This window comes from Eleutherodactylus coqui, chromosome 7 (genome assembly GCF_035609145.1).
Source record: "Eleutherodactylus coqui strain aEleCoq1 chromosome 7, aEleCoq1.hap1, whole genome shotgun sequence".
Lineage (NCBI taxonomy): Eukaryota > Metazoa > Chordata > Amphibia > Anura > Eleutherodactylidae > Eleutherodactylus > Eleutherodactylus coqui.
The window spans coordinates 185,326,308-185,349,828 of record NC_089843.1 but is presented as its reverse complement, the minus strand read 5'-3'; the positions used below and the strand labels follow the sequence as shown (position 1 = coordinate 185,349,828).

General features: G+C 41.5%; 1 protein-coding gene across 1 annotated transcript; it reads right to left on the bottom strand.

The window, feature by feature from the left end:
- Window positions 1-1,689: 1,689 nt before the first annotated feature.
- Window positions 1,690-10,432, bottom strand: LOC136573562 (dentin sialophosphoprotein-like). The gene is made up of 5 exons (XM_066574832.1): window positions 10,379-10,432; window positions 10,248-10,286; window positions 8,463-8,510; window positions 4,882-5,178; window positions 1,690-3,345 (listed from the first exon to the last, which is right to left on the bottom strand). Exons 1-5 carry the CDS (start codon window positions 10,430-10,432, stop codon window positions 1,690-1,692), a joined length of 2,094 nt encoding a protein of 697 aa, XP_066430929.1.
- Between the last annotated feature and the right edge of the window lie 13,089 nt (window positions 10,433-23,521).

Below are 23,521 nucleotides of genomic sequence, written 5' to 3'. Positions count from 1 at the left end.
ATATAGGCTAAATGAAGTACTGTGAAAACTGTCATATTTTATCCTGAACAAAACAGTTTTGATGGATTTTTGAACAAAATGAACATTGGTATGAATGTATTATTAATATTGCTATTATGTGAGTTTAGTAAAGGGGACTACTTTTTTCCTCCAGTGCAACTTTTGTCTATGGGCTGAGCTGCAATACCAAACACAGTCTATGTAAAGAATATATATATATATTTTTTTTATTCAGTTCATTTCATCTATTCACATACAACTCATTTAACGGATAAATATTCAAAAGTGTTTTACAGAATAATAAAAAATTCCTTCTGCTTCAAATATATATATATATAATATTATATAAAGGTTTTCGTCTGGTGTGGAAAAAATGCTGCAAAGTAAGAATTTTTTTTCAAAATAGAAGGCGCCTGACTCAGTAGGATAATGATCCTAAACATAAAGCTAATCGTCTTCAGTACAAAGAAGAACAGAGAGTCCAAGAAGTGATGATATGGCCCAACAGGGCTCTGAGCTCAACATCATCCAGTCTGTCTGGGATTACATGAAGAGACAGAAGGATTTGAGTGAGCCGACATCCACCTAAGATCTGTTTAGTTCTCCAAGATGTTTGGAACAACCTCCCTGTTGAGTTTCTTCAAAGACTCTGTGCAAAGGTTGGCCACACCAATTTATATTTCTCTTTTGTTCACTTTGCATTTTGATAATTGACCAAAAAAGTATTAACACTTCTATCTTTAAAAGCATTCTAACTTTTCAGCACTTTTTTCACACCTACCTAAAACTTTTGCACAGTACTTTATATGCTTGCTCAGGACCCCCTCATGGCGCAAAGTGTTAAGGCAACAGAAATGCAGTCCTAAGCTCTCACTTATGACCAGAAGGTTTGAGGGTTCTATCCCCATGTGGTTTATGTAGCTGGCTCAAGGTTGACTCAGCCTTCCATCCTTCCGAGGTTAGAAAAATGAGTACCCATCTTATTGAGGGGTAAAAAGATGACTGGGGAAGGCAATGGCAAACCACCCCGCAAAAACAGTCTGCTAAGAAAACATCACAATATTACATCACCCTAGGAGTCAGTTGTGACTCAGTGATTGCATGAGGGAACTTTACCTTTATCAGGCATCACAGCAAGGCAACAACTTTTAGACTTCTACTTGTGCACCTCCTATAGATACTCCCCTGGATACCAGAATTACAGTCAGCAGATAAACTGTGTAAGTCTGTCTACTATGATGGTAGGCTTGGAGGCATCGGAGCAGTTCATATTTGCAACATATATGACCTTGTTAATGCATTTATCACAACAAAAATTGTTTAAATAGAAAAGGCACAATAAAGATACGGTATTTGGCTATACATGATAAGAAAGCTCATCCAGTGCTTTGTGGGTTCTTTCCAATAGTAACAAGACTGTTTTGAGGTATCATTTTGGATACACCAATGCATATGGTCTCTAGCTTATATTTCTTCCATTGTCTTCTGCAAGAAAAGATTTATAAATTTAATTAAACATTATTATACTCTACAATACTTTGATGTTATGTCCAGAAATTGAAGACATCTAATACATTCGTGTCAGTGGTAGCATGTTGTGTTCCAGCTTCAGATAAAAAACACATCCATCATTAGCAGATACTGGTTATATACTATATAAGCTAGTTCGAATTGGTATAGTCCCTGTGTCTAATACCCATCTTGGCAGTCATTATCATTTCCAATGGCTTTACGTTGATAAGCACCAAACATTATCCTTCGTTTATCATATTCAGAACTTAGAGATTCTCTACTGATATCTTCAGACTCACTGGACTTACTGTTCTGCCTCACCTCAATTGATTCACTACTCTCTTTAGATTGGCTTTCATTGTCTTCTGCTGAAACAGTGTCTTTTTTGTCATTGTCTGATGAGTCACGATCCTCTTCAGTGTTCTCTTTGGAAACTGTATTGACCTCTGCTGACTTACTGGAAGATTTGCTATCATCCAAAGTACTATTTCCTAACACAATGGACATCAATTTGAAAGAATTACTAGCTTCTGTTGATTCACTACTTCTGTCCTGCTCTATTTTGGCAGCAGAATCATGTACTGTCCTGTCATTTTCTGCTGAGTCTGTGTCTTGAGAATCTTCTTTAGAGATCTGCTTACTATGAACATCTTCCACGGATTCACTTTTTTCTTGTGTAGACTTGGACCCATGCTCATCTTCTACAGATGCACTTTTACTTGTTTTTTCCATTGGTTTTTCATTTTGTTTTAACTGAAGTATTTCTTTGGACTTACTATGACTGAGATTTTCTCTTGACTTATTTTCATCTTCTTCTGATTGACTAGTATCTTCTTGTGATTGAGTTACATCTTCAATTGACTCCGTAGACTTAGCAATGTTCTCATTTAGTGTGCTGTAATGTTTATTGCTGGTTAACTGGGTATCTTCATGTGAATGGCTATCTTCCCTTGAGGGTATTTCTTTTGAAGGAGATCCTTCTGTTGAAGGAGTGTCTTCTATTGAGTCTTCCTCTGAAGGAACTTCTTCCTGTGAATGGGTTTCTTCTGATGATTGAATGTCTTCTGGAGATTGAACATCCTCTTTTGAGTGAGTGTCTTCCTTTGAATGACTATTTTCTTTTGAGTCAGGTTTTTCTTTTGAATTAATATCTTCATCTGAATGACTATCAGATATGTTTGATTCATCTTGTTTACTATGCAACACATTTTCAACACTATCCGGTACTTCAGTATTGTGGTCTTCTGGGCTTTTATAGGCATTTAACATTTGGGTTTGCTCTTCAGGTTTCTTGTTGTACCTATCATCGTCAAGCTTACTCTTTCTCGTAGCTTGGCCTTTGCCTTTGTTGGTAGCAATCTGCTTGTTTTTCTTTTTCATTACCTTTTTGCTACTTTCAGATGACGTACTTATGGTAACATCCCTGTTTATATTGGAGTCACTGTTATGATTTAATGATACATTTGAATCATCATTTTGCATTTCTTCACCATCTGTTTCAAAGCTGTTCTCCTGACTTTTCTTAATTTTGCTGTTGATATCATTATTTTCTTTACTCTCATTTCTGCAGTCCTGATTATCCTCCTTACTATTTCCAGCTTTGATAGTTACATTGTCTTCATAGTCACCATCTTCTTTTTCATTGGAGTCTGCATCCTCATCATTATCACTGACATTATCATCTTCATGAGAGAAATTCTCTTGAATATTTTCATCTTGGGTACTTACAGCATCTTCTTTGCTTTTCTTCATTGCCTCATTTGAGTGTTTCCATTGTCCACCTTTAAGTTCTTCAGTGGTACTGTCTGAGTGATCCTCACTTTTTGGAGCTTCCTGCATGATATGACAGAATAAGGTCATCTAAAGTCATACACAGAAAAAACACTTATTTGCTTTAAAATAGTTTTAATACTATTTCTCACCATTTCTTACCCAAGTATTCCTTATTTAAAGGGCTTATCCCACCAAATCACTTATCACCTGTCCACAGGATAGGCGATAAATTGATCGCTAGGATTCCAACCTCCAGAGATCATGAGAATGGTGCATCCAAAGTTCCCCTTAGTGAATGCAGTAGTGGTGCACATGCCTGACCACCAATCCATTCACTTCTGTGGGGCTGACTTTGATAGCCTTTGGTGGACAGTCATTTGGCCAACAGCTATTTTTACATACTTCACCATAAACATGCATAAACTCTCTAAAAGTGGGTGATCTCCCATAGAAACAAAAGATCAGGTATGTTGAAATTTAACATGCCCAATCTCTCTGTCCTTCCACATGTACCATTGGCAACAGTCAGCATTCTCCTATACACCAATAATCGCCAAATGATCCCATCAATATCAGCAATTCTTGTCTCATGTGTATGGCCAGCTTCAGTCATGAATTTAACCCCTTAACAAAATACAGTTATGTCATTTGTGTTCAGGGTTTGTATGGAGGAGGATCAGGAGCCAATCTTGCTCCATAGAATGTGTGTGCTGCATGTTTCTCACAAATACCTGCTGGAAACAGCCACGATCAGCATGAATAGGATTAACCTCCTTCATACAATGTTTCCCATACAAATCTTATCAATGGATACACCTGACTGTGTCACCTATGTATATCCAGTAGTACATTGCAGGTGGTCTAAATCTCACAAATAATGGTACCATTATATTTACCTAATGCATTCCAGTTTACGCATCCACTGTAATTATAAGCCTTTTGTCAGGCCTCTGGTCATGGCAACCCATTGGCACCCTGGAATTGCATCATGATGGATGACGGAGGAAGTTTTTCCCCCATAAACCACTTACTTCCCATGGCTGTTATTGACCCCAATATCTAAAGTATTAAACAACCAGGATCGGACTCTTACTTGTAGGTGAGTTCTATGCTGGCCTTAGACTAGACCAACCCTAGCCTAAGTCTCCTTAGTGATCATAAAAATATGTATGGCTGGTCATGAAGCGGATGAAAGCTGTATACAAGTCAGTACCTATAGTTGATGATTACCTTCAGTGCTTGCTGCTTTTTAACTCGGCTCCATTAGGACAGAGCTGTGATCTGCAACTACAATTTATTTACATGGCGTCTGAGGTAGTCTGAGACACACCCTCTGTCTCACCACGGGTTCAAGCTGCTGCTTTCCCTCCACAGGCAGCTCTGCCTCCTCTAACTTGCTGCTGTGTATAAGCCCAAATCTATCACAGTCTCATCAAAAGTCAGTTCACGAAGAGCTGATTTTTATTTGTAGCAGAGGCAGATTGATCATAAACTACAAACTACCAAGCCAAACGTGAGAAAAAGCTTAAAATGTATCTTATTCTATACAAGTCTTAATGAGTGGGGTTTCTAAAGATTGACTTAATGTTTACTTACAGCATTGTCAAACTTGTTCTCATGACTTCCAGATTCATTGTCATCATCCTCATCATCACTACCATTTGGATGTTCAGTGCTTTCTTTTTGTGCATCTTCCACATTTTCCTCTTCTAGGCCAGTGGGCAGAGCACTATGATCTTCATGCTTATCTCCATCATCCACACTTGTGAGTTGCTCCTCAATGTCTATGCTATCAATAGCAGCTGAGATGTGATCTTGATCATCATTGTCTGCATGTTGTTCTCCACTAACCTCCTCATTATGAGGGTGAGCAGCTTCCTCACTTGAATCATACTGAGAAATGCATTACAATACATTAGAAATACAAAAATAATAGTTCTGCACAACTAAAAGGGTGTTCTAAATGGGAGTTACAGAACAGACTGCCACTTTGCTACATGCCTCCTCTGATGATACACATTGGAATAAAAGCTTAAAAAGAGGCAGTGTAGGGTGTCCTAGTTTAGAAACAAGCTCTGGGGATCTTGAGTTGTAGACCCCCGCTGACCAACTATTGATGACCTATCCTGAAAATAGGTCATCAAAAGTAAAATTCCCAATGAACCCCTTTAACTCTGCATGAGGGCATTCATCTATGTGTGGCAGAATCATAGATGCCATTTTTATTAAAAGTCATGCTGTAAATATGTTCACCACTAGAGATGAGCGAACGTACTCGTTTCGAGTACTTACGCACCCGAGTACTGCCATTTTCGAGTACTTCAGTACTCGGGTGAAAAGATTCGGGGGGCGCCGGGGGGCGGGGAGAGGCGTGGTGGTGCGGGGGGTAGCAGCGGGGAACAGGGGGGAGCCCTCTCTCTCCCTCTCCCCCCCACTCCCCACTGCTACCCCCCGTGCCGCCACGGCGCCCCCCGAATTTTTTCGCCCGAGTACGGAAGTACTCGGAAATCGCGGTATTCGGGCGAAAAAGGGGCGTGGCCGAGCACGTTCGCTCATCTCTATTCACCACCATTCTGCTGAGCTTAGTTGGACTTGTGGTGTAACATTCAGTACCACATCACTATTAGGCCTCGGTCAGACGGGCGTTTTTCGCGCGATTTGTGCATGCGCATGCGATCTGCGCATAAATAGAACCATTGCTTCACAATGGCATCGGACACATGGCCGCTTTTTATGCGGATGTCCGATAAATTATAGGACACGAGGAATCGCAGATCGTGCCTATCTGCGATCTGCGATTCCTTGTGTTCTATTATATGCGCTCATTGAGAACATATACTACAGGAATCATTCTCCTCTGCCACAGCTGTAACAGCTGTGGCAGAGAAGAATGATGTTCGCCCATTTAATTCAATGGAGCCGGCAATACAGCCGGCTCCATTGAAAGCAATGGGCTGCGGGCGAGTGCGGGATGAATTTTCGGGAAGGGCTTAAAAATATAACCCCTTCCCTGAAAATCATCCAAAAATGTGTAAAAAAAAAATAAAAATATATACTCACCTCGTCCGTGCAGCCGGCGTTCAGCCGCAGCCGGCCGGCAGTTCTCCTGAACTGCTCTGGGTAGTATTCAGCAGCCGGGGATTTAAAATCCCCGCCTGCTGAATGGGCTGCCTCTGATTGGTCACAGCCCTCACCAATCAGAGGCTGTCATTCAATAGCTGAGAGCTGCCCCTGATTGGCCCTTGCGCTGAGCCAATCAGAGGCAGCACTCACTCACCCATTCATGAATGGGTGAGTGAGAGCTGCCTCTGATTGGTGAGGGCTGTGACCAATCAGAGGCAGCCCATGCAGCAGGCGGGGATTTTAAATCCCCGGCTGCTGAATACTACCCAGAGCAGTTCAGGAGAACTGCCGGCTGGCCGCGGCTGAACTCCGGCTGCACGGACAAGGTGAGTATATATATATATATTTTTCTTTTTTTTACACATTTTTGGATGATTTTCAGGGAAGGGCTTATATTTTTAAGCCCTTTCCGAATATTCATCCTGCGCTCACTGCCAGCCCATTGCTTTCAATGGAGCTGTCTGTATTGCCGGCTCCATTGAATGGCAATGGGTTGGACAGCGCTCCTGTGATCGGGGCCTTTTCCCCGAAAACGCTGCTAGCTGCAAATTTTTCGGGCGATTTTTCGGCCCCGGTCACGTGATTTGCGGATGCGCTTCCGACATGCGATCTGCAAATCGCGGCAAAAAACCGGTCGTCTGACCGAGGCCTACATGTTTGCTTAGTCGTTATGCATAATGCTATATTTACTATCTGAACAAAATAACCACCAACCAATGATCGGGGTTTGCACCCAACTAGTCACAGGAATGGCTTTAACATGTTTACTATCTGCCCTGATATATGCAGAAACTCTTCACATTATCTGTCCATATTACAGTGAACATAAATTAGATTGTAAATCCGTAACGCAATTGTTTAGCTGTTTCTGTAACTCCCCATATACTGTAGAAGAAAGCATTGCACGCATGTATGACCAAGTTTCTCCTGTTTCTCCTCCCCTTTGCAGCTAGATAAATGTCTATAAGTGGAACACGCCTTTAAAGCAACCCTCCAAACCTGCAGAAAGGGTGGTTTCACAGCTGCACTGGGGATTCCGCTTTCCTGCTCCATTCGGTGAGCAGAAAAGGGGAATTCCTGTAGCCAAACGGCTCCATCTCTGGATGGAATCAAACAGCGTTGGGCAGACCCTATTGACTACAATTGGGTTTGTCTACTTTCTGCCCAGCTGCCCGGTTTTGTATGGAATAAAAAGCACCACATGCAGCATTTTTTCCTTTCAGTATGTTCAGCTAGATCTGGGACAGAACCTCTGGCAAGGGGAGATTTAGACACAGATATGAAACCGGCCAAACATAGCTACCCCAGCTTCTCTGACTACATTGTGCATTAGAATGTATCATTAGTCTAAGACACTACACCTGTTTTGATTGACCAGTGCTGCCCACATGAGGAATGCTGGCCAGTCAGATGAGCATGTAGTGCCTTAAGCCTCATTTAGATGGGACGATTATAGCTTGAAATTCACTCAAACAATGGCTTTTGAGTGATAATCTTTGTGTGTAAATGCTACCATTGTTTACTTTTCAGCAAACCGATGATTTTTAGGTGAGCATAAAATCCATTGTTCAGCCGGAGAGCTGAGCTGTGTTCTCCATGGGAGCAGCTGATTACATTGTATGCAGCTTGCAGCCCAGCAGAAGAACAAAGCAACTGTATGCAGAGAACAGACCACCGTGTGCTATTATCTGCATACAGGTGCTGGAGGCTCATTTACATGCAAATGAAGGTAATAAGTTTTTAATGGGCATTAGTGCCCATTAGCAGCTAATGCAAAACGATCTCTAAAACTGTCAATCTCCGTATCTTTTGAACGAGTTTTGAGTGATCATCTTTGTGTGTAAATGGACCTTTAGAGTACCGATGCATACTATGTACAGTGTGCAGCAGATAGTCAGAGAAACGGCTTGGCCATCTTTGTATCTCTAGGTCCAGAGGATCTCTTTAAATGTCCTTAATAAATCACAGACCAATTCTAACTGGTAGTAAGAACACTCGAACATATTGTATCCTAATTTTATGTGATATCTTATCTTTAAAATTTGTATATATACCTGTTGTTCCGAACTTTGCAAACTAGATTCTGATGACTTGCTCTTCACCTGTAATAAATGTATAACTATGATAAATTATATCATTACGGGTGAAGTCACACGAACGTATATCGGCTCGGCTCTTACGCCGAGCCGATATACGTTGTCCTCGTGTGCAGAAGGGGGGGGGGGTGGAAGAGCCAGGAGTAGGAACTGAGCTCCCGCCCCCCTCTCTGCCCCTCTGCACTATTTGCAATGGGAAGGGGTGGGGCGGGGCGGGGCTAAGTTCCGGGAATTGGCCCACCCCCGTCCCACCTCTCCCCATTGCAAATAGTGCAAAGGGGCGGAGAGGAGGCAGAGAGGGGGGCGGGAGCTCAGTTCCTGCTCCTGGCTCTTCCATCCTCCCCCCTGCACACGAGGACAACGTATATCGGCTCGGCGTGAAAACCGAGCCGATATACGTTTGTGTAACTTCACCCTAAAGCTGAGAAAGCAGAAAGAGATTAGTATCAGATAGATGGATTGTAGACAGATACCGTATATATAGTAGAAAAAATACAAAATAGGAGGAAAACCATGGAAATAAAACATCAAAATCTGTACAGTATTAGTACAGGGAATTAGTACTGAACTGGCGTTTATTATAATATTGCAAACAATACTGTTCAGAAGTGTAATTTCCCTTTTAGTTGCTAAATAAGAGAATACATTTTATTACAATCAGATCTATATTATATTTCCCCTATCACATCCTGATAGCAGATGATTCCAGCACACAGTGCAATAAGCTTGGTAAAAGAATTCCTTTCCTCATGATCACATAAAAATGTAGCCATAAGGATTACAACTATAAGGACAACTTGCTGTATGACTTGTATATTTTTGGGGCTATATAGTTCTCTCATTTGAGTCATCAATATATACACATACAGTGATAACTCTGAGATTTAAAAGGGATGTCCATCTTTTCACACCAGGCCATTTTTAGGTTCAACATTCTATGCTGATTAATTTTAAAAGACTTATCTGAGAAGGAAAAATGTTTTCAAACAGGCTCAGAGTGGTGGAATAACATAAAAAAGCCATGCTCACTTCACCTGATCCCCTGCTACTCCCATTTCACCATTGCCTGGCTCCCATCTAGTCTTCGCTTTCTGCTGCAGTGAGCCAGTGATGACATCACAGAAGCTAGGGACATGTGACCAATGTGACCGCTGCAGGCAATCATTGGCTCATTGATTAGCTTCTGGACATTATTACTCTGCAACCGAAAGTGAAGGCGAGCTGAGAATGGTCACCAGCAGACTGGTAATAGTAGCAAATCTAGTGAGGTCAGTCTGGCTTCCCTTATGTTATTCCACCACTCTGAGCACATTTGAAAAAAATGTTCCTCTCTGGATAACCCGTTTAAAGTAGATCATGATTTCTGATGCAGAGCTTCAATTCCCTCTGCTCCTCTTCACATAGCTATAAAGTTTTATTAAATCCTGGCTGCATCCATTTGCCTCAATGGGGAGCTGACTGCATATTGTTTTATTGTAGAGGTCAAATAATACATCATACAGTATACAGTATTCTCCTAAGCTCCACATTGGGGTGTCTGCAGGCAATGCTATGTTTATGTAGGGAATTTGGGGCTCTAACCCATATATACATATTTAATAAAATTACTTATAAATACATCATTTTAGGTAAAAATGGTGTTCATCGATAGACATTGACTTCAGGAATTAATGTCTTGCAGACCACGTAATAAAATAAAAATGTAACATACTATTTTGTAACCCACTATTAATAATAACTTACCTCAACATTTTCAGAGGTATTCGAATCGGAATATGAAATCTGTTTGGAAAATTGGTTTTATATAGTCAATAAAAGAATTTCTTTTAAGATTCATGTATTAGTTTATATTTTATTAAGCTATTTCCACATACCGGATAGCCAATGGCCAGACCGATGAGGCAAACACATAAAAGGATATTCTTCATTGATGCTGTATATACCTGTGTAAGCCTACAAAGATGTTACTTACTGTAACAAAAGACAAAGAACAAGACATAGTAAGGTAATTACATAAAGCAGGCGACTTCTGTGATATGATATTAGCAGAATATAATGCAGGATCTAGTTGTCTTGTTTAGTACCTTTGAAAATGTCACATTATATATAATGTTCTTGACATCTAACTTGACTACTAAATACTCTGCAGGATCCGCTGTTAAAGACCAAGGCCTCACGGGCACCCATGGACATTGGGCCTTAGTCCATAAAGGAATATAAGCCGATGAAGACAAAATTCTATTTGCCTGTGTGTTAAACTGGAGGTATACATGGAGTTAAGGTTGGGGTATGTTCACATGGCAGAATCAAGAGGCAAAATCCTTATATGGAATTTCCAATATGATTTTGCATGGACCCGCATGAAGTAGTGACATTTCCCCTACATATTGGTAGCCTAATTTTAAAATGTAATGTTTTACATTTGGTCTTTACCCCGATAGATGCTGTAGATATGAAAACTCCAATTACACAAGTAGTTTACTAACAGAACCTGTCCGTAGGCATAGTGAAATGTTTTATGAGTAGGGATTAGTTCTTCAGGCTTTGAAGCTGAATAATCATATGTATCTTGTGTATGAAAGAGCAGGTCTACGATAGCAAAAGCCAGGCTAACTCAAAGACAAGGGTCCTGTGTGGTGAACCCCTTCTTTATGATGTTCATATGCCTTATGCGAATAAACACCTCCTTTAATATGATGTTACTACGATAAATGATAAATGTAGAGAATGTAAGGATGGACTTGAATCATGAGTTTATGAATTGAACCATGAACAAAATTCTTTAATCCACAACTTCAACATTATTGTAGTGTTTTAACCTACAGTACCTCAATATTTTCTGAAATGAAAATAAAAATGCTATGTGGTCCAACAATTCATTTCAAGAAATCTTTTAAAAACAATCATAACCCACAGTATATTAAACCAATAGCATTAAAGGGGTATTCACATCTCAGGAGTCCTATTTCAATGTGTTTAAAATCATAAAACAACTTATTCATCCATAAGATGTTTATTTCCAAAATGCTCCATTCTCCAGATATTGATTCCTCTGCCCTCTGGTTGATTACTGCTCATTGCCAGAAAAACAGACCATAGTGGTTGGGTTCTCAGAAGTGCATGCGCACTAGCTTTCGACCCAGCCACCAGCCATCGTGGTGCTCTGCTATTTCTTTCCATAGAAGAGGTGGTCTGTTTTCCTGGCAATAAGCAGTAAACAACCAGAGGACAAAGGAATCAATATCTGCAATATCTGGAGAATGGAGCATTTTGGAAATAAACATCTTATGGGTGAGCACATTGTTTTGCAATTTCGAACACATTGAAATAGTATTTACAAGATGAGAATACCCCTTTAACCCCACATATATCATCATGTACAAGAATTTAAATGTAATGGTCATACTGTATAGTATAACCAAAATATCAACTAGACCATATAAACAAGCAAACAATGCAAAAGTGCAAATTGTAGAACAATGACCAGTATTATATTTTGCTTTTGATGTACCATGCTACTCCTCACCTGGATCTACTTGGCCAGAGTCGACCTTGTAGATGCTTATAATGTATGTTCCTATTGCTAATGTACAGTTTTTCTTGGCTTACAAATTATAACTATACGTTGTGAATTAGTTGTGTATGCTTTATGTCAATATATGATCTCTGTGCGTTATTACATTCCAGTTACTCCAATACAATGATGAAAAATCCAATATGAAGAAAGACCAAGAGTCTCAACATAAGGATAGTTATTAAAGAGATAACGCAATAATGTAATGGGGTGCAGTAATTACTTGAACGTTCACTTTCCCTAGCAGTAGTTGCTGATTACCTGGGCTAGGAAAAAGCTTGACCTGTCTTCATTTTCAAAAGGGGTTACCTTCATGAGACAGCCCCTTTAACTACAGACATTTTTCAATCATAGTTTGATTCTTCATTGAAACAATGAATTGTTTGCGATCACTTTAAAATCACTTGTGGAACATTCCTGATTCATCAAGCTAAGTAATTAATGTACACTGTGTTCTTTTTGTTTGTCTCCTATAAAATACAAGTTGTGTTTGAAAGCAGAGAAGATCCCATTTAGCACACCATTTGCCATCTAACATGCATTTAAAGTAAGAACCTGGTTGTTTAAAGAAATTGTCTTTTATCCTCTCTTTGTTGCACCCACCTAATTACTGCGACACTATCATTTGTGGTTTAAGTTGAATTCTTTTTTTAGGACTGTTTATGTGTCTTTATTTATGTGAGACAAAAAGAGGTATAAAAATATATTTTCTTAAAGAATTGTCACAGAAAACTGTAATGCTCTATACAACAGAACAGTACATATATTAGACGTAAACAAACAGTAGAGCCCACCTATAAAGTAACATAGTATGTTAGGCCAAAAAAGGACATATGTTCTTCTAGTTTAACCTATTACCCCCCAATGTTGATCCAGAGAAAGGCATAAAAGCCCGAATGAGGTAGAAGCCAATTTTCCTCATTTTAGGGAAAAAAATTCTCCCTGACTCCAATCTGGCAATCGGAATAATCCCCGGATCACCAACCCTTCTGAAGTCATCAGTGGTTATAACATGTAGTATTGTAACATTCAAGAAAGGTATCCAGGCTCCTCTTAAACTCTTTTAGTGAGTTTGCCATCACCACATCCTCAGGCAGAGAGTTCCACAGTCTCACTGCTCTTACAGTAAAGAACCCCCTTCTTGTTACTGCCACAGTATTGGGTATAAACAGATCATGGGAGAGATCTCTGTATTATCCCCTGATATATTATACATAGTTATTAGGTTGTCCCTCAGCTGTCTTTTTTAACTAAATAATAACCCAATTTTGATAACCTCTCTGGGTATTGTAGTCCGTCAATTCCATTTATTACTTTAGCTGGCAGCCTTTGTACCCGCTCAAGCTCTCATATGTCCTTCTTGAGTACTGGTGCCCAAAACTGTCCACAATATTCCATGTGTGTTCTAAACAGTGACTTGTAAAGAGGAAGAACAATGTTCTTGCCATGTGCCCCTGGACCTCTTTTGATGCACCTCATGATCCTATTTGTCTTGGCAGCAGCTGCCTGACACTGGTTACTCCAGTTAAGCTTACAGTTAACTAAAATCCCCAAGACCTTCTCCATATCAGTGTTCCCCAGTGGTTTCCCATTTAGTGTGTAATGGTGACATGTATTTCCTCTGCCCATGTGCACAACCTTACATTTATCAGTGTTAAACCTAATTTGCCACTTATCTTACCCCAACTTATCCAGTTCCATTTGCAACCATATACTGTCTTCTCTTGTGTTAATTACTTTGCATAAAATTGTAAATGAGCAACTGAAATATTGAATGTCTCAATTGGTCACAAAGTTGTCCAGTTTGGACACTGAATCTTCAAACATCTTATTAGGGAATTCTGAGTTAATAAGGAGAGGGAAGATTTCTGTTTAGGACTAGAGATGAGCAAGTATACTCGCTAAAGGCAATTGCTCGAGCGAGCATTGCCTTTAGCGAGTATCTCCCCTGCTCGAGACTGCAAGTTCGGGTGCCGGCGTGGGGGACCGGTGAGTAGCGGCTGTCAGCAGGAGGGAGCCGGGGGGAGAGAGGGAGAGAGAGATCTCCCCTCCGTTCCGCCCCGCTCTCCCCCGCAGCTCCGTGCCCGCTGCTGGCACCCGAACCTGCAGTCTCGAGCGGGGGAGATACTCGCTAAAGGCAATGCTCGCTCGAGCAATTGCCTTTAGCTAGTATACTCGCTCATCTATATTTAGGACCCTCATCCAGTTCAGAAAGCCCCTACAAAAAGGGTTTCGCAGTGTGGAGCCCTTCTACACTATGCATTGATTTAGGACCATGTAATGCTTAATTTCTCCTCTGGTCACATTTCAGGGGCTCAGGAAACAAACAATAGGGTTCCAACAATGTGACACCTTGCTTATGTACACACATGCACATGAATATGCACATGACAGAGAGGTCTTAGGAAATTGCCAATTTTTATACTTTCATTGTACAGTTCTTTTATAGAACTAATCTTGGTAAAAAGTTATTTTACAAATGCTATATATTGTATAGTATTTCTATTGTCTTTTATAGATCTGAAGCTATTGCCTAGACCTAGACTGTAGCAGATTCAACTGACTTTAGCAGACTCAGATTTCTGATGGTTACCATTGGAATCACTTAACAGTTTACCAATAGACCGCTCTTGAAAAGCTTTGCACTGCATTCTGGGATATACTTTTGTATAGTATAGTGCTGGCAAGACTTTACTAACCAGAATGCAAATCACCAGATTACTATTTTAATAGCCAATGAACCAGCAGGGGATTCTTTAAGACATGCTATAACTCAGTATTAGTTCACCAACTAAACCAATGTATTTGCAAAATTAATAATCTTTTATTATCTATGTGTAAGATGTATTTGTAGAAATTTATGAGTATGTGTTCCAATGTTCTTCGCGAATACTAAGAGTAGGCCTATAGCAACACCAATGGTGAAACCTACACATCAAAGTTATAGGACTGATTGTTTTAATTGTTACAAATATACTCAATAAACTGATGAAAATAATGAATTAATAGCAGAATATTATCTGAAGAACCACTTTAATGATGAAGATTGCCAATTATTAGTTGCATCCAGATCAACATAAAATGGATTGTCCAGGATTAATTTAAAAAAGAGGTTTTGCTACTTTCTAGAAATAGCACCTCTCATGTCTGTGGTCTGGAATTGCAGCTCCTTACCTTTGAAGTGTTTATGGTTAAGCTTCAAAGCCAGCTACAACTCAGATTTAAAGGTTTTTCCAGTGAAATACTATTGATGACCTATCCTCGGGATAGGTCCTCAATAGGATTGGCTGGGGTCCGCTGCTTGGAACCCTGACTGATCAGCTGAGTGGGCACATGTTGTCAGCGCCGCAATAGCACAGAGATTGGAGTGGAAGCCTCCGCGCTGACCTTTGTGTTCTGGCCGGTGCTTGTAACTGCAGGCATGAATCTAATTGATTTCAATGGGAGCCTTGCCTGCAGTTACAAGCGCCGGCCACTATACGGAGGTCGGCGTGGAGGCCTCCCCTCTGGCCTCTGTGTATTTGGAGTTGAAGTCTCCACGCTGACTTGCGCTCAGCTGATCGGTCGGGGTCCCCTTTTAATCCTGGAAATCCCTTTTATGTCACTGATAGGTTATCAATAGTATTTCACTTGAAAACCCCTTTAAATAAAAATCACTGTGATTGCCTATACTTAAAAAGCATGACCAGACTTTTCATTTCTATTAAAACTAGTATATCACTGCATCGTATTTGGATTAAAACATTTTTTAAATTCTGACTTTGCAATAAAGCAGGCTAGCAGAATGTCAGGAATAAATGCCCGGCCCCCTGCAGACAAAAATATATAGTCACAGCCGCAAGAAGTATTATAGATTCACAGAAAACTGTACTGTATTCTTTAATTAAAATTTTTATTAGTAATCAAATTATATAAAAGAACCTGACTGCACCCTCCAATGTTCAAAGCTATAATATCTAGATAAACAAGCGGAGAAACCACCTCAAAAAGGATGACCCCATACTGGAACCTGACCTGCCTCTCCCTGTACTTCCCAATTTTCTATTAGGGAAGTATAGGGAGAAGCAGGTCAAATTCTGTGAATCTTTGCAATAAATCAGTAGCACAACACTACTACAGAAAAAGTTTGATGAAAGTTTTACCTGATCTAGATGTTCCAAGAGCTGTTGAATGCGGCAACTATAACCTGTTGCTGTGATCCCAGTTAATCTTATTTCTTTCTTATTGTGATTTGAAACATTTCTGAGAGATTTAAACTATGTGTGAAAAATTCCTTAGCCAATCATCTGCTAGAAAAATGTGATCTCACACGGTATCTCCAACATTACACCCACACTTCCTCCATTCTAAGAGGTGAATATCCGCTATGAAACTTGTGGTTACAAAATAACTGTTCTGACTTCCTCTTAATTAGATGACCACGACCAGCTCCAGCCTTATTTTGAGCCTCTGTATCCTTTGCCCATATTCACTAGGCAAGGATAAACATTATAACCCCACGCACAAAGTTACTGTGATACAGACCAAGTACATGACACAGCTGGATGTTTGCTACGTAATATATGCTGCGGGTCATGTCAGGATAGCATTTAAATGTCATGGCATATAAAAAATATAGGTCTAGAAAAAGCATCCTTGTTCATTTCCTGCAAACCAGCCCATGCAGTATTCCACACAACTTTGCATTTGTGATGAAAAGAAATAAAATACAAAATACATAAATACAAATGTTATGCAAGTTTAATGATTGATAAGATTAAAGTAAACGTAATGTACATAAGTTTTATCTAAATATTCATAAACAACAAAAATGGAAGAAAATGACAATATAATTATACCCTAGAGTAAATCCAACTTTTATCACCATGTTGTTTTTAGGTCCGAAATTGTTTGCTGATTAATTTTAAAAAAATATACGCAGGATAGTTGATAAGTATCTGCTCAATGGGATCAATGAGAAAGAGGGTCCCAACGGTCCTCATTTATACTACAATCCCATTAATCTCGTACAATTGCAAATTTAGGAATTTGCATTAAAATGTATGACTTTATAAACCCCTCTTTTCCAGTTATCAAAGGTGTTGGGAAAGAGGGGATTGTGGAAAGTGAGTGGGGCTTTGCACCGGGACAGGCCCTCTCGTGGCTTGACTAATGCAAGAAATTGGAGCAAACTATATAAATATTATATGAATCTACGTTACCTCATAGATCTCAATTTCTGACACCATGACATCCAAAAATGTGCCAAATTTATTTAGAGACAGGCAAGTAAAATATATGTATTGAGAGTGTGCAGACAACCTGTCAGGTTTGAAATAGGTATTGCATGGGACTGATGTTGCAGCTGACCCAGAGGAGGCCTGTGAAAAGGGGTTGGAAGTGCCAGAATTCAATGTTGGATGCTCCTACAGTTAGTTTCTTTGGCAGTCACTTTGGTCTTTATGCTGGGTCAATCCAAGATTTCACTATTGAGGTTTCTCTCTGCTGTGTGCCTTGTCTATAGAACCACCTCAGGTCCATATACAGTGTACCAGTAATCTGTGCTGACAGCTCTCACAAATACAGGTACCTCTTGTTCATTAAGAAGATACATCAATCACCTGAGGCTGTGGAAGTGGTGGTGATGTCACATAGACTTCTTGCATAGGTGGGGGTGTTGTCACAGTAATTTGTCGCTGTGGGTTGGGAGGGGGGCTGTGACAGTATTTGTCGCGCTGGAGGGGTGGAGGGGGTCTGTCACAGTAATTTATCCCAGGGTGTAATCCTGCCTGTGCAGGGAGGGGAGGAGGTGAGCTGTGTCTATTGTGGGTGGGAGGGGGGGGCTGTGGTGGGGCATTTTGGGGGGCACTGAGGGGACACTGTGCAAGAGCGCACTGTGGGGGGGGGGACTGGGGGGGCATTGTGGGGGATGACACTGCAGGGGGAACTGTGGTGGGGGCATTTTGGGGGGTGACACTGTGGAGGGTGTGTGGTGGGGGCACTGAGGGGTGTACTGTGGAGGGCACTGTGGGGGGGGGTCATTGTGGAGGGTGCACTGTGGGGCGGCACTGTGGGGAGGTCATTGTGGGGGGGTGCATTGTGTGTGGGCACTGTGGGGGGACACTGTGTGTGGGCACTTTGGGGGTGCATTGTGTGTGGGCACTGTGAAGGGGGAGCTGTGGGGGGGCCTGGGCACTGGAGGGGGACACTGTGGAGGGGGCACTGTGAGGGGGGTGGGCATATGTATGTATGTGTGTGTTTGTAGGGCATGCTTGGTGCTACTTTCACTTTCAATAGCCGACGATTGTCTGCTATTGAAAGTGCTGCTAGAGATCACGATCTGCTCCTACTGCTCTGACAGGTGTAGCAGTAGATTCCTTCATCTCCCTGGCATGTCCCCTCATCACTGGACACTGGGACACTGCTGTCCCAGTGTCCAGTGATGAGGTGACATGCCGGGGAGATAAAGGAAACTCTTGCTACTGCTGTCAGAGCAGTAGGAGCAGATCGCACTGCTTTCCCTGCTCTCTCATTACTTTGAATGGGGCCGGCCGGCTGCTGGCTCCATTCAAAGCAGTGAAGCTTGCATGATGCTGGTCCTCCAGTCATGTGACCGGTGTCATCGGGAGCGCGCACTGAGGAGAGAGAGGCAGCAGTGCATCATGGGAACTACCCAGCGGCGCCATCTTTGAAAAATCCTTCAGGCAAACTTTATAAGGGGAAGAAAAGGAATAAAAAGGTGAGGAAAATATCGTTTTTTATGGTTAAAGCTGTAGTGTGTGATGCTTCACCTCTACAGGGCATTCATTGGGAAAAAAAAAATCAGTTTTGGCGGCGGACAACGCCTTTAATTCCCATATCTGAATAACATACATTGAGGTGATCCTGGGTTTTTAACCAGGTGATTCTACAAGTAGAGATGATTGATCCTATATTTGGACAGTAAAGGACATATACAGTGTCTACACACCCCTGGTAAAATGTCATGTTTTCTCAGGTTAAAAAATCTGACAAAGATGAATCATTTCAGATTTATTTCCACCTTCAATGTGACCCATTATCTGTACAATTTCATTGAAATACAAACTGTTTAATGTTACTTTACGTTCATATAACTTTGCAGCTAACTTTGCAGTTTGCAGAAAACCACACGTAGCTGTGTAAGGCCTGCAAATAATTGGTAGTGGCCAGACTCACGACTTTGAACAACATCTGAGGCCGCTGACACACACTATGTGTATTTTCTGTTTCCCTATTTGGTATTCTTTTTGATTTATATTCATCAACCCCCCCCCCCCCCCAACAACTAAATGGGCTGTAATCCCTGGGCAGCATGATATGTGAGAACAGAAGGACACAAAGTATAGTTTGTATCTTTGTAAACTGTCCCTGTTTTGCATAGCATAATTTTATTCCCCTCACCCCACTGCTAGCTGCGTAAAATAATTTGTAATGGCTGGAGTCAAAACATTGAATGATATCTGACAAAGTGTAGTTTGTCTGTCTTCTTTGCAAAATATCTTTCCCAATGTACAGACTACATTTTGTATAGGCATATAAATGTGATGCAGCTTCTTTCTCTGCTCTCTCCAATACAACCTTGTCTAACTTCTCTGCTGGTTTACAAGCTTTCACAGCAATATATCCACTGCAGAATATCTCTCCCTAAAAACAGACCATGTTTTATATAGGCATATAAATGTGATGCAGCTTCTCTGTCCTGTGTTCATCCGCAAAATAGCTGCTGGTTATAATGTGTCTATGTTATATATAGGTCATGTGATGCAGGTGTCCAATGAAACTGCTGCTTGAATGCAAGATGGAAGATATATTTGGTGACATCATCAAGGCAACCTGCCTGCTGATTGGCTGTACTTTGACCTCTGTAGCATGCACAGGTTGGACTTACCTGATCCAATTTAGTGAAAATAGGATTGATTTTTCTGTCTGGCCAATGTATACGACCACTACTAATAGAGAGCAAAAGGGACACAGAGAAGATTTCATGTTAGTTTTTCAAATAGGATGGCAGCTCCTCAACAAAAGGATGTAAGATGCAATTACAATACATACTAGTATTTATTGTGTGCCGCTTTCTGTCGGGTCACCGGCGGGACAGCTATTTGTCCCGCTTTCACGATGTTTGTCCTGCCTTTGTCCGGCTTTCAGAACATCTGGTCACCATTAAAGTGATTACCAGCCAGGGTGCTGAGGTTTCCCGGCTGGTAATCACTCTGTGTACGGTGCTGCAGTGGATGCACACACTGAATGCAGTGTGTGCATCCCGGATCTTCCTCTCTCCCCTGACCTCTTCTCCTTAGTTCCGCAGGAGAAGAGGAGAAGGTAAGAGGTGCTGCTGCGGGTGCATGCACTTCTGCACACGGCAGCGCTGAGAAGAGGAGAAGCACCGGTGCTCAGAAGACCAGGAGGAGAAGGCAGGTATTGGTTTCAGGGGGCTCTAATACTACTGGGGCAACTGTGGGAGTCACTGTTACTACTGGGTTGATATAGGGGACACTATTAGTAATAGTGTCCCCTATATCAGCCCTAGTAGTATTAGTATTAGGTACTGAGGCCATTGTAGGGGTCACTATTACTACTGACGCTACTGGGGGATCAGCATTACTACTGAGGCCACTGTGGGGGATACTGTTACTACTGGGGTCACTATTTCTACTGGGGCTACTGTGAGGGACATTATTACTACTGGCGCCACTATGGGGGTCACTACTACTATTGATACCATTGTGGGGGACACTATCACTACCGAGGTCACTGTAGGGGACACTATGACTACTGATTGCCACTGTGGGGGTCACGATTACTATTGAGGCAGATTTAGGGGACACTATTACTACTGGGGCCAATATGGGTGTCACCAGGGGTGTAACCATAGGGGATGCAGGTGATGCAGTTGCACCCGGGCCCAGGACACCTATGGGGCCCATAAGGACTATCTTCTCCATATAGTAAGCCTAGTAGTATGAAAAAAGCATTCTAGTTGGGGACCCTGTTACAGATTTTGCATTGGCACCCAGAAGCTTCAAGTTATACCTCTGGGTGTCACTATTACTACTGAGGCCACTCTGCATTTGGCAGCGTACCTCAAGCTGACTTAGGGTATGCTTACATGTGGAGGAAATGCTATGGAATGTCCGCAGTAGAAATTTCCACGGCAAATTCTGTAGCATTTCTGCATCCAAAATAAGTCAAAATCTGTACCATTGGGGTGGATTTTGACTGGAAATCAGCTGCATATCCGCTGGTCCGGTGATGCTGGTCAGGTGAGGCCACTACAGGCTGTTGGAAACTGGAAGCTGGGTCGCTCAGACAGCAGGAAGCTTTCGGAGGAGGTGAGGGGAAGCGCTGTATAGTATGAAATCAGTTGCGGGTTTAATTCTCCTACAGCGGCATAAAAAAAACATTTTTTAAAAAGTGTAAAATAAAAACACTTAAAAAATAATAACAAAAAAAAACTTTTTTGCATACTTTCCAAATTGTATAAAAATATGTTTAAAAAGCCATAAAACACATATTTATTATCATCATATCCGTAAGGACCTGTAAAATAAATTAAGCACACTATTTATCCTGCATTGCAAATACTGTAAAAAAAACTGAGGCAAATGCTTCCCAAAAAATGCAATAAAAGTGATCAAAAAGCCGTATGTACACCAAAATAGTACCAATAAAACAGCTTGTAACAACAAAAAAAAAAGCCTCCAGGAAGGATTGAATGGCTGTGATTGGTTTATCCAGCGCTGGCTCTGATTGGCTGAGCCGCCATGCTCAAGAAACAATTAGAGGCAGCGCTTCCTGGAGGCGGGATTTTTCAAACTCCTGACCAAGAAGCACTGAGGGAAAACTACAAGCAAATCTGCCGGGGACCTGAGGAAATGTGCACCGGAGCTGAACAGCGCCTCTTAGGTGATGTATTTTTTTTTTATGCAGCTGCTAGGGCTTAGTTTAGGGCTTTTACAGTAGGATTTCCTACTGTAAAAGTTGCATTGCACTGCACGAAAACCACGTTTTTGTGCAATGCAACACATAGGAAGGCTTCATAAGGAAACATGGGCTACAAAGCCTCGCAAATCGTGGCAATATTTAGCAACCCATGATTTTTTTCTTGCAATGTAGCAGGCTTCAAAACATTGCTAATATGAAGAAACCCATTGGAAAGTATGGGCTTCACATACATGCGATTTGTAGCACTGTCGAATCACGAGAAAATCACGCGAGTTTGTTGCCCATGTGAAACCAGCCTATGGTGTTAATACCACAGCAATTTTCTGAGTAAAACCCACTTGTGATCTCTTAGCCACTCATCTGACAAACACAACTGTAATGCAATAGGAGCTTTCCAGATATGGTAGAAAAACTCTTGTGGTATCACAGTAGCACATGTAGGGATTGACACTAAGAACTGAGGAGCTTTCTGCAAGAGATGCCAAAACAGCTTTGACCTACTCAGGCAAGGACACCCCAAAGTTTTTGAGGGTATCCTGTGGTATCTGGCATCTAGACATGAGTAGCAGACCTGTTAAACTAGTTGTGGGGCCTCCATAGGTTGGTCTTGTTTTCCAGCACATCCCATAGATGCTAAGGCCACCTGTCCATGGGCGGGATGGAATATCGCTAGCGATATTCCGCCGCAAGGGAGGTGGGGGGGGGGGGGGCGTAGTACAAGGTCTCCGCGATGAGCATATATTAATTATAGGCTCACCGTGGAGAATCACGGCAAATCGCAGCATGTCGCAACTTTTTAATCACGCAAGCGGAAAATCACTATAACTCTCTGCTCGTGGATGTCAGGCTGCGCTTTCCATAGTTCTCCTATGGAAAGAGTGTCATGTGAGCTCCGCATGTGATTTATCTTGCAATGACAACTCACCTGTGGACAGCCAGCCTGAATTGGATTGAGATCTGGCGAAGTCAAGTCAACACCTTGAATGCTTTATCATTCTTGAACATTATTTGCCGTGCAGCTGGGGCATGATCCTACTGAAGTAGGCTACTGCCTTTAGAGAATACCATTGCCATGTACCTTCATGTGGATGTTACTTAGACATTTACCTACCTAATCATTGTTGCAGACTAACATCCACATGAAGGTTCGAACCCAAGTTCTACTAGCAGAACATTGCCCGGAATATCATACTACCGACATGTAACTTGCCTGCTTCCCATAGCGTATTCTGGTACCACCTGCACCAGGTAATCAACACACTCACCTGGTTATCCACATGATAGAAAATGATATGTGATATAGCAGACTAGGCCCCCTACTTTGAGTGCTCCATGGTCCATTTCTGATGATCCCATGCTCATTGTAGGCACTTTGGAAATAGACAGGGGTCAGCATGGATGCTCTGACCAGTCTGCAGCTACACAGGTAAATATACAGGCAACCACAGTTCACTGTGTTCTCCAACACCTTCCTATCATAGCCAGCAGGAACTTTTAC

Bases quoted from the DNA above. Each gene is read 5' to 3' on its own strand.
- LOC136573562 (XM_066574832.1), bottom strand. From the start codon at position 10,432: ATGAAGAATATCCTTTTATGTGTTTGCCTCATCGGTCTGGCCATTGGC. The intron at 10,287-10,378 runs GTATGTGGAAAT...TTTTCCAAACAG, and splicing joins GTCTGGCCATTGGCTATCCG to ATTTCATATTCCGATTCGAA. The intron at 3,346-4,881 runs GTAAGTAAACAT...CATATCATGCAG, and splicing joins AGAACAAGTTTGACAATGCT to GAAGCTCCAAAAAGTGAGGA.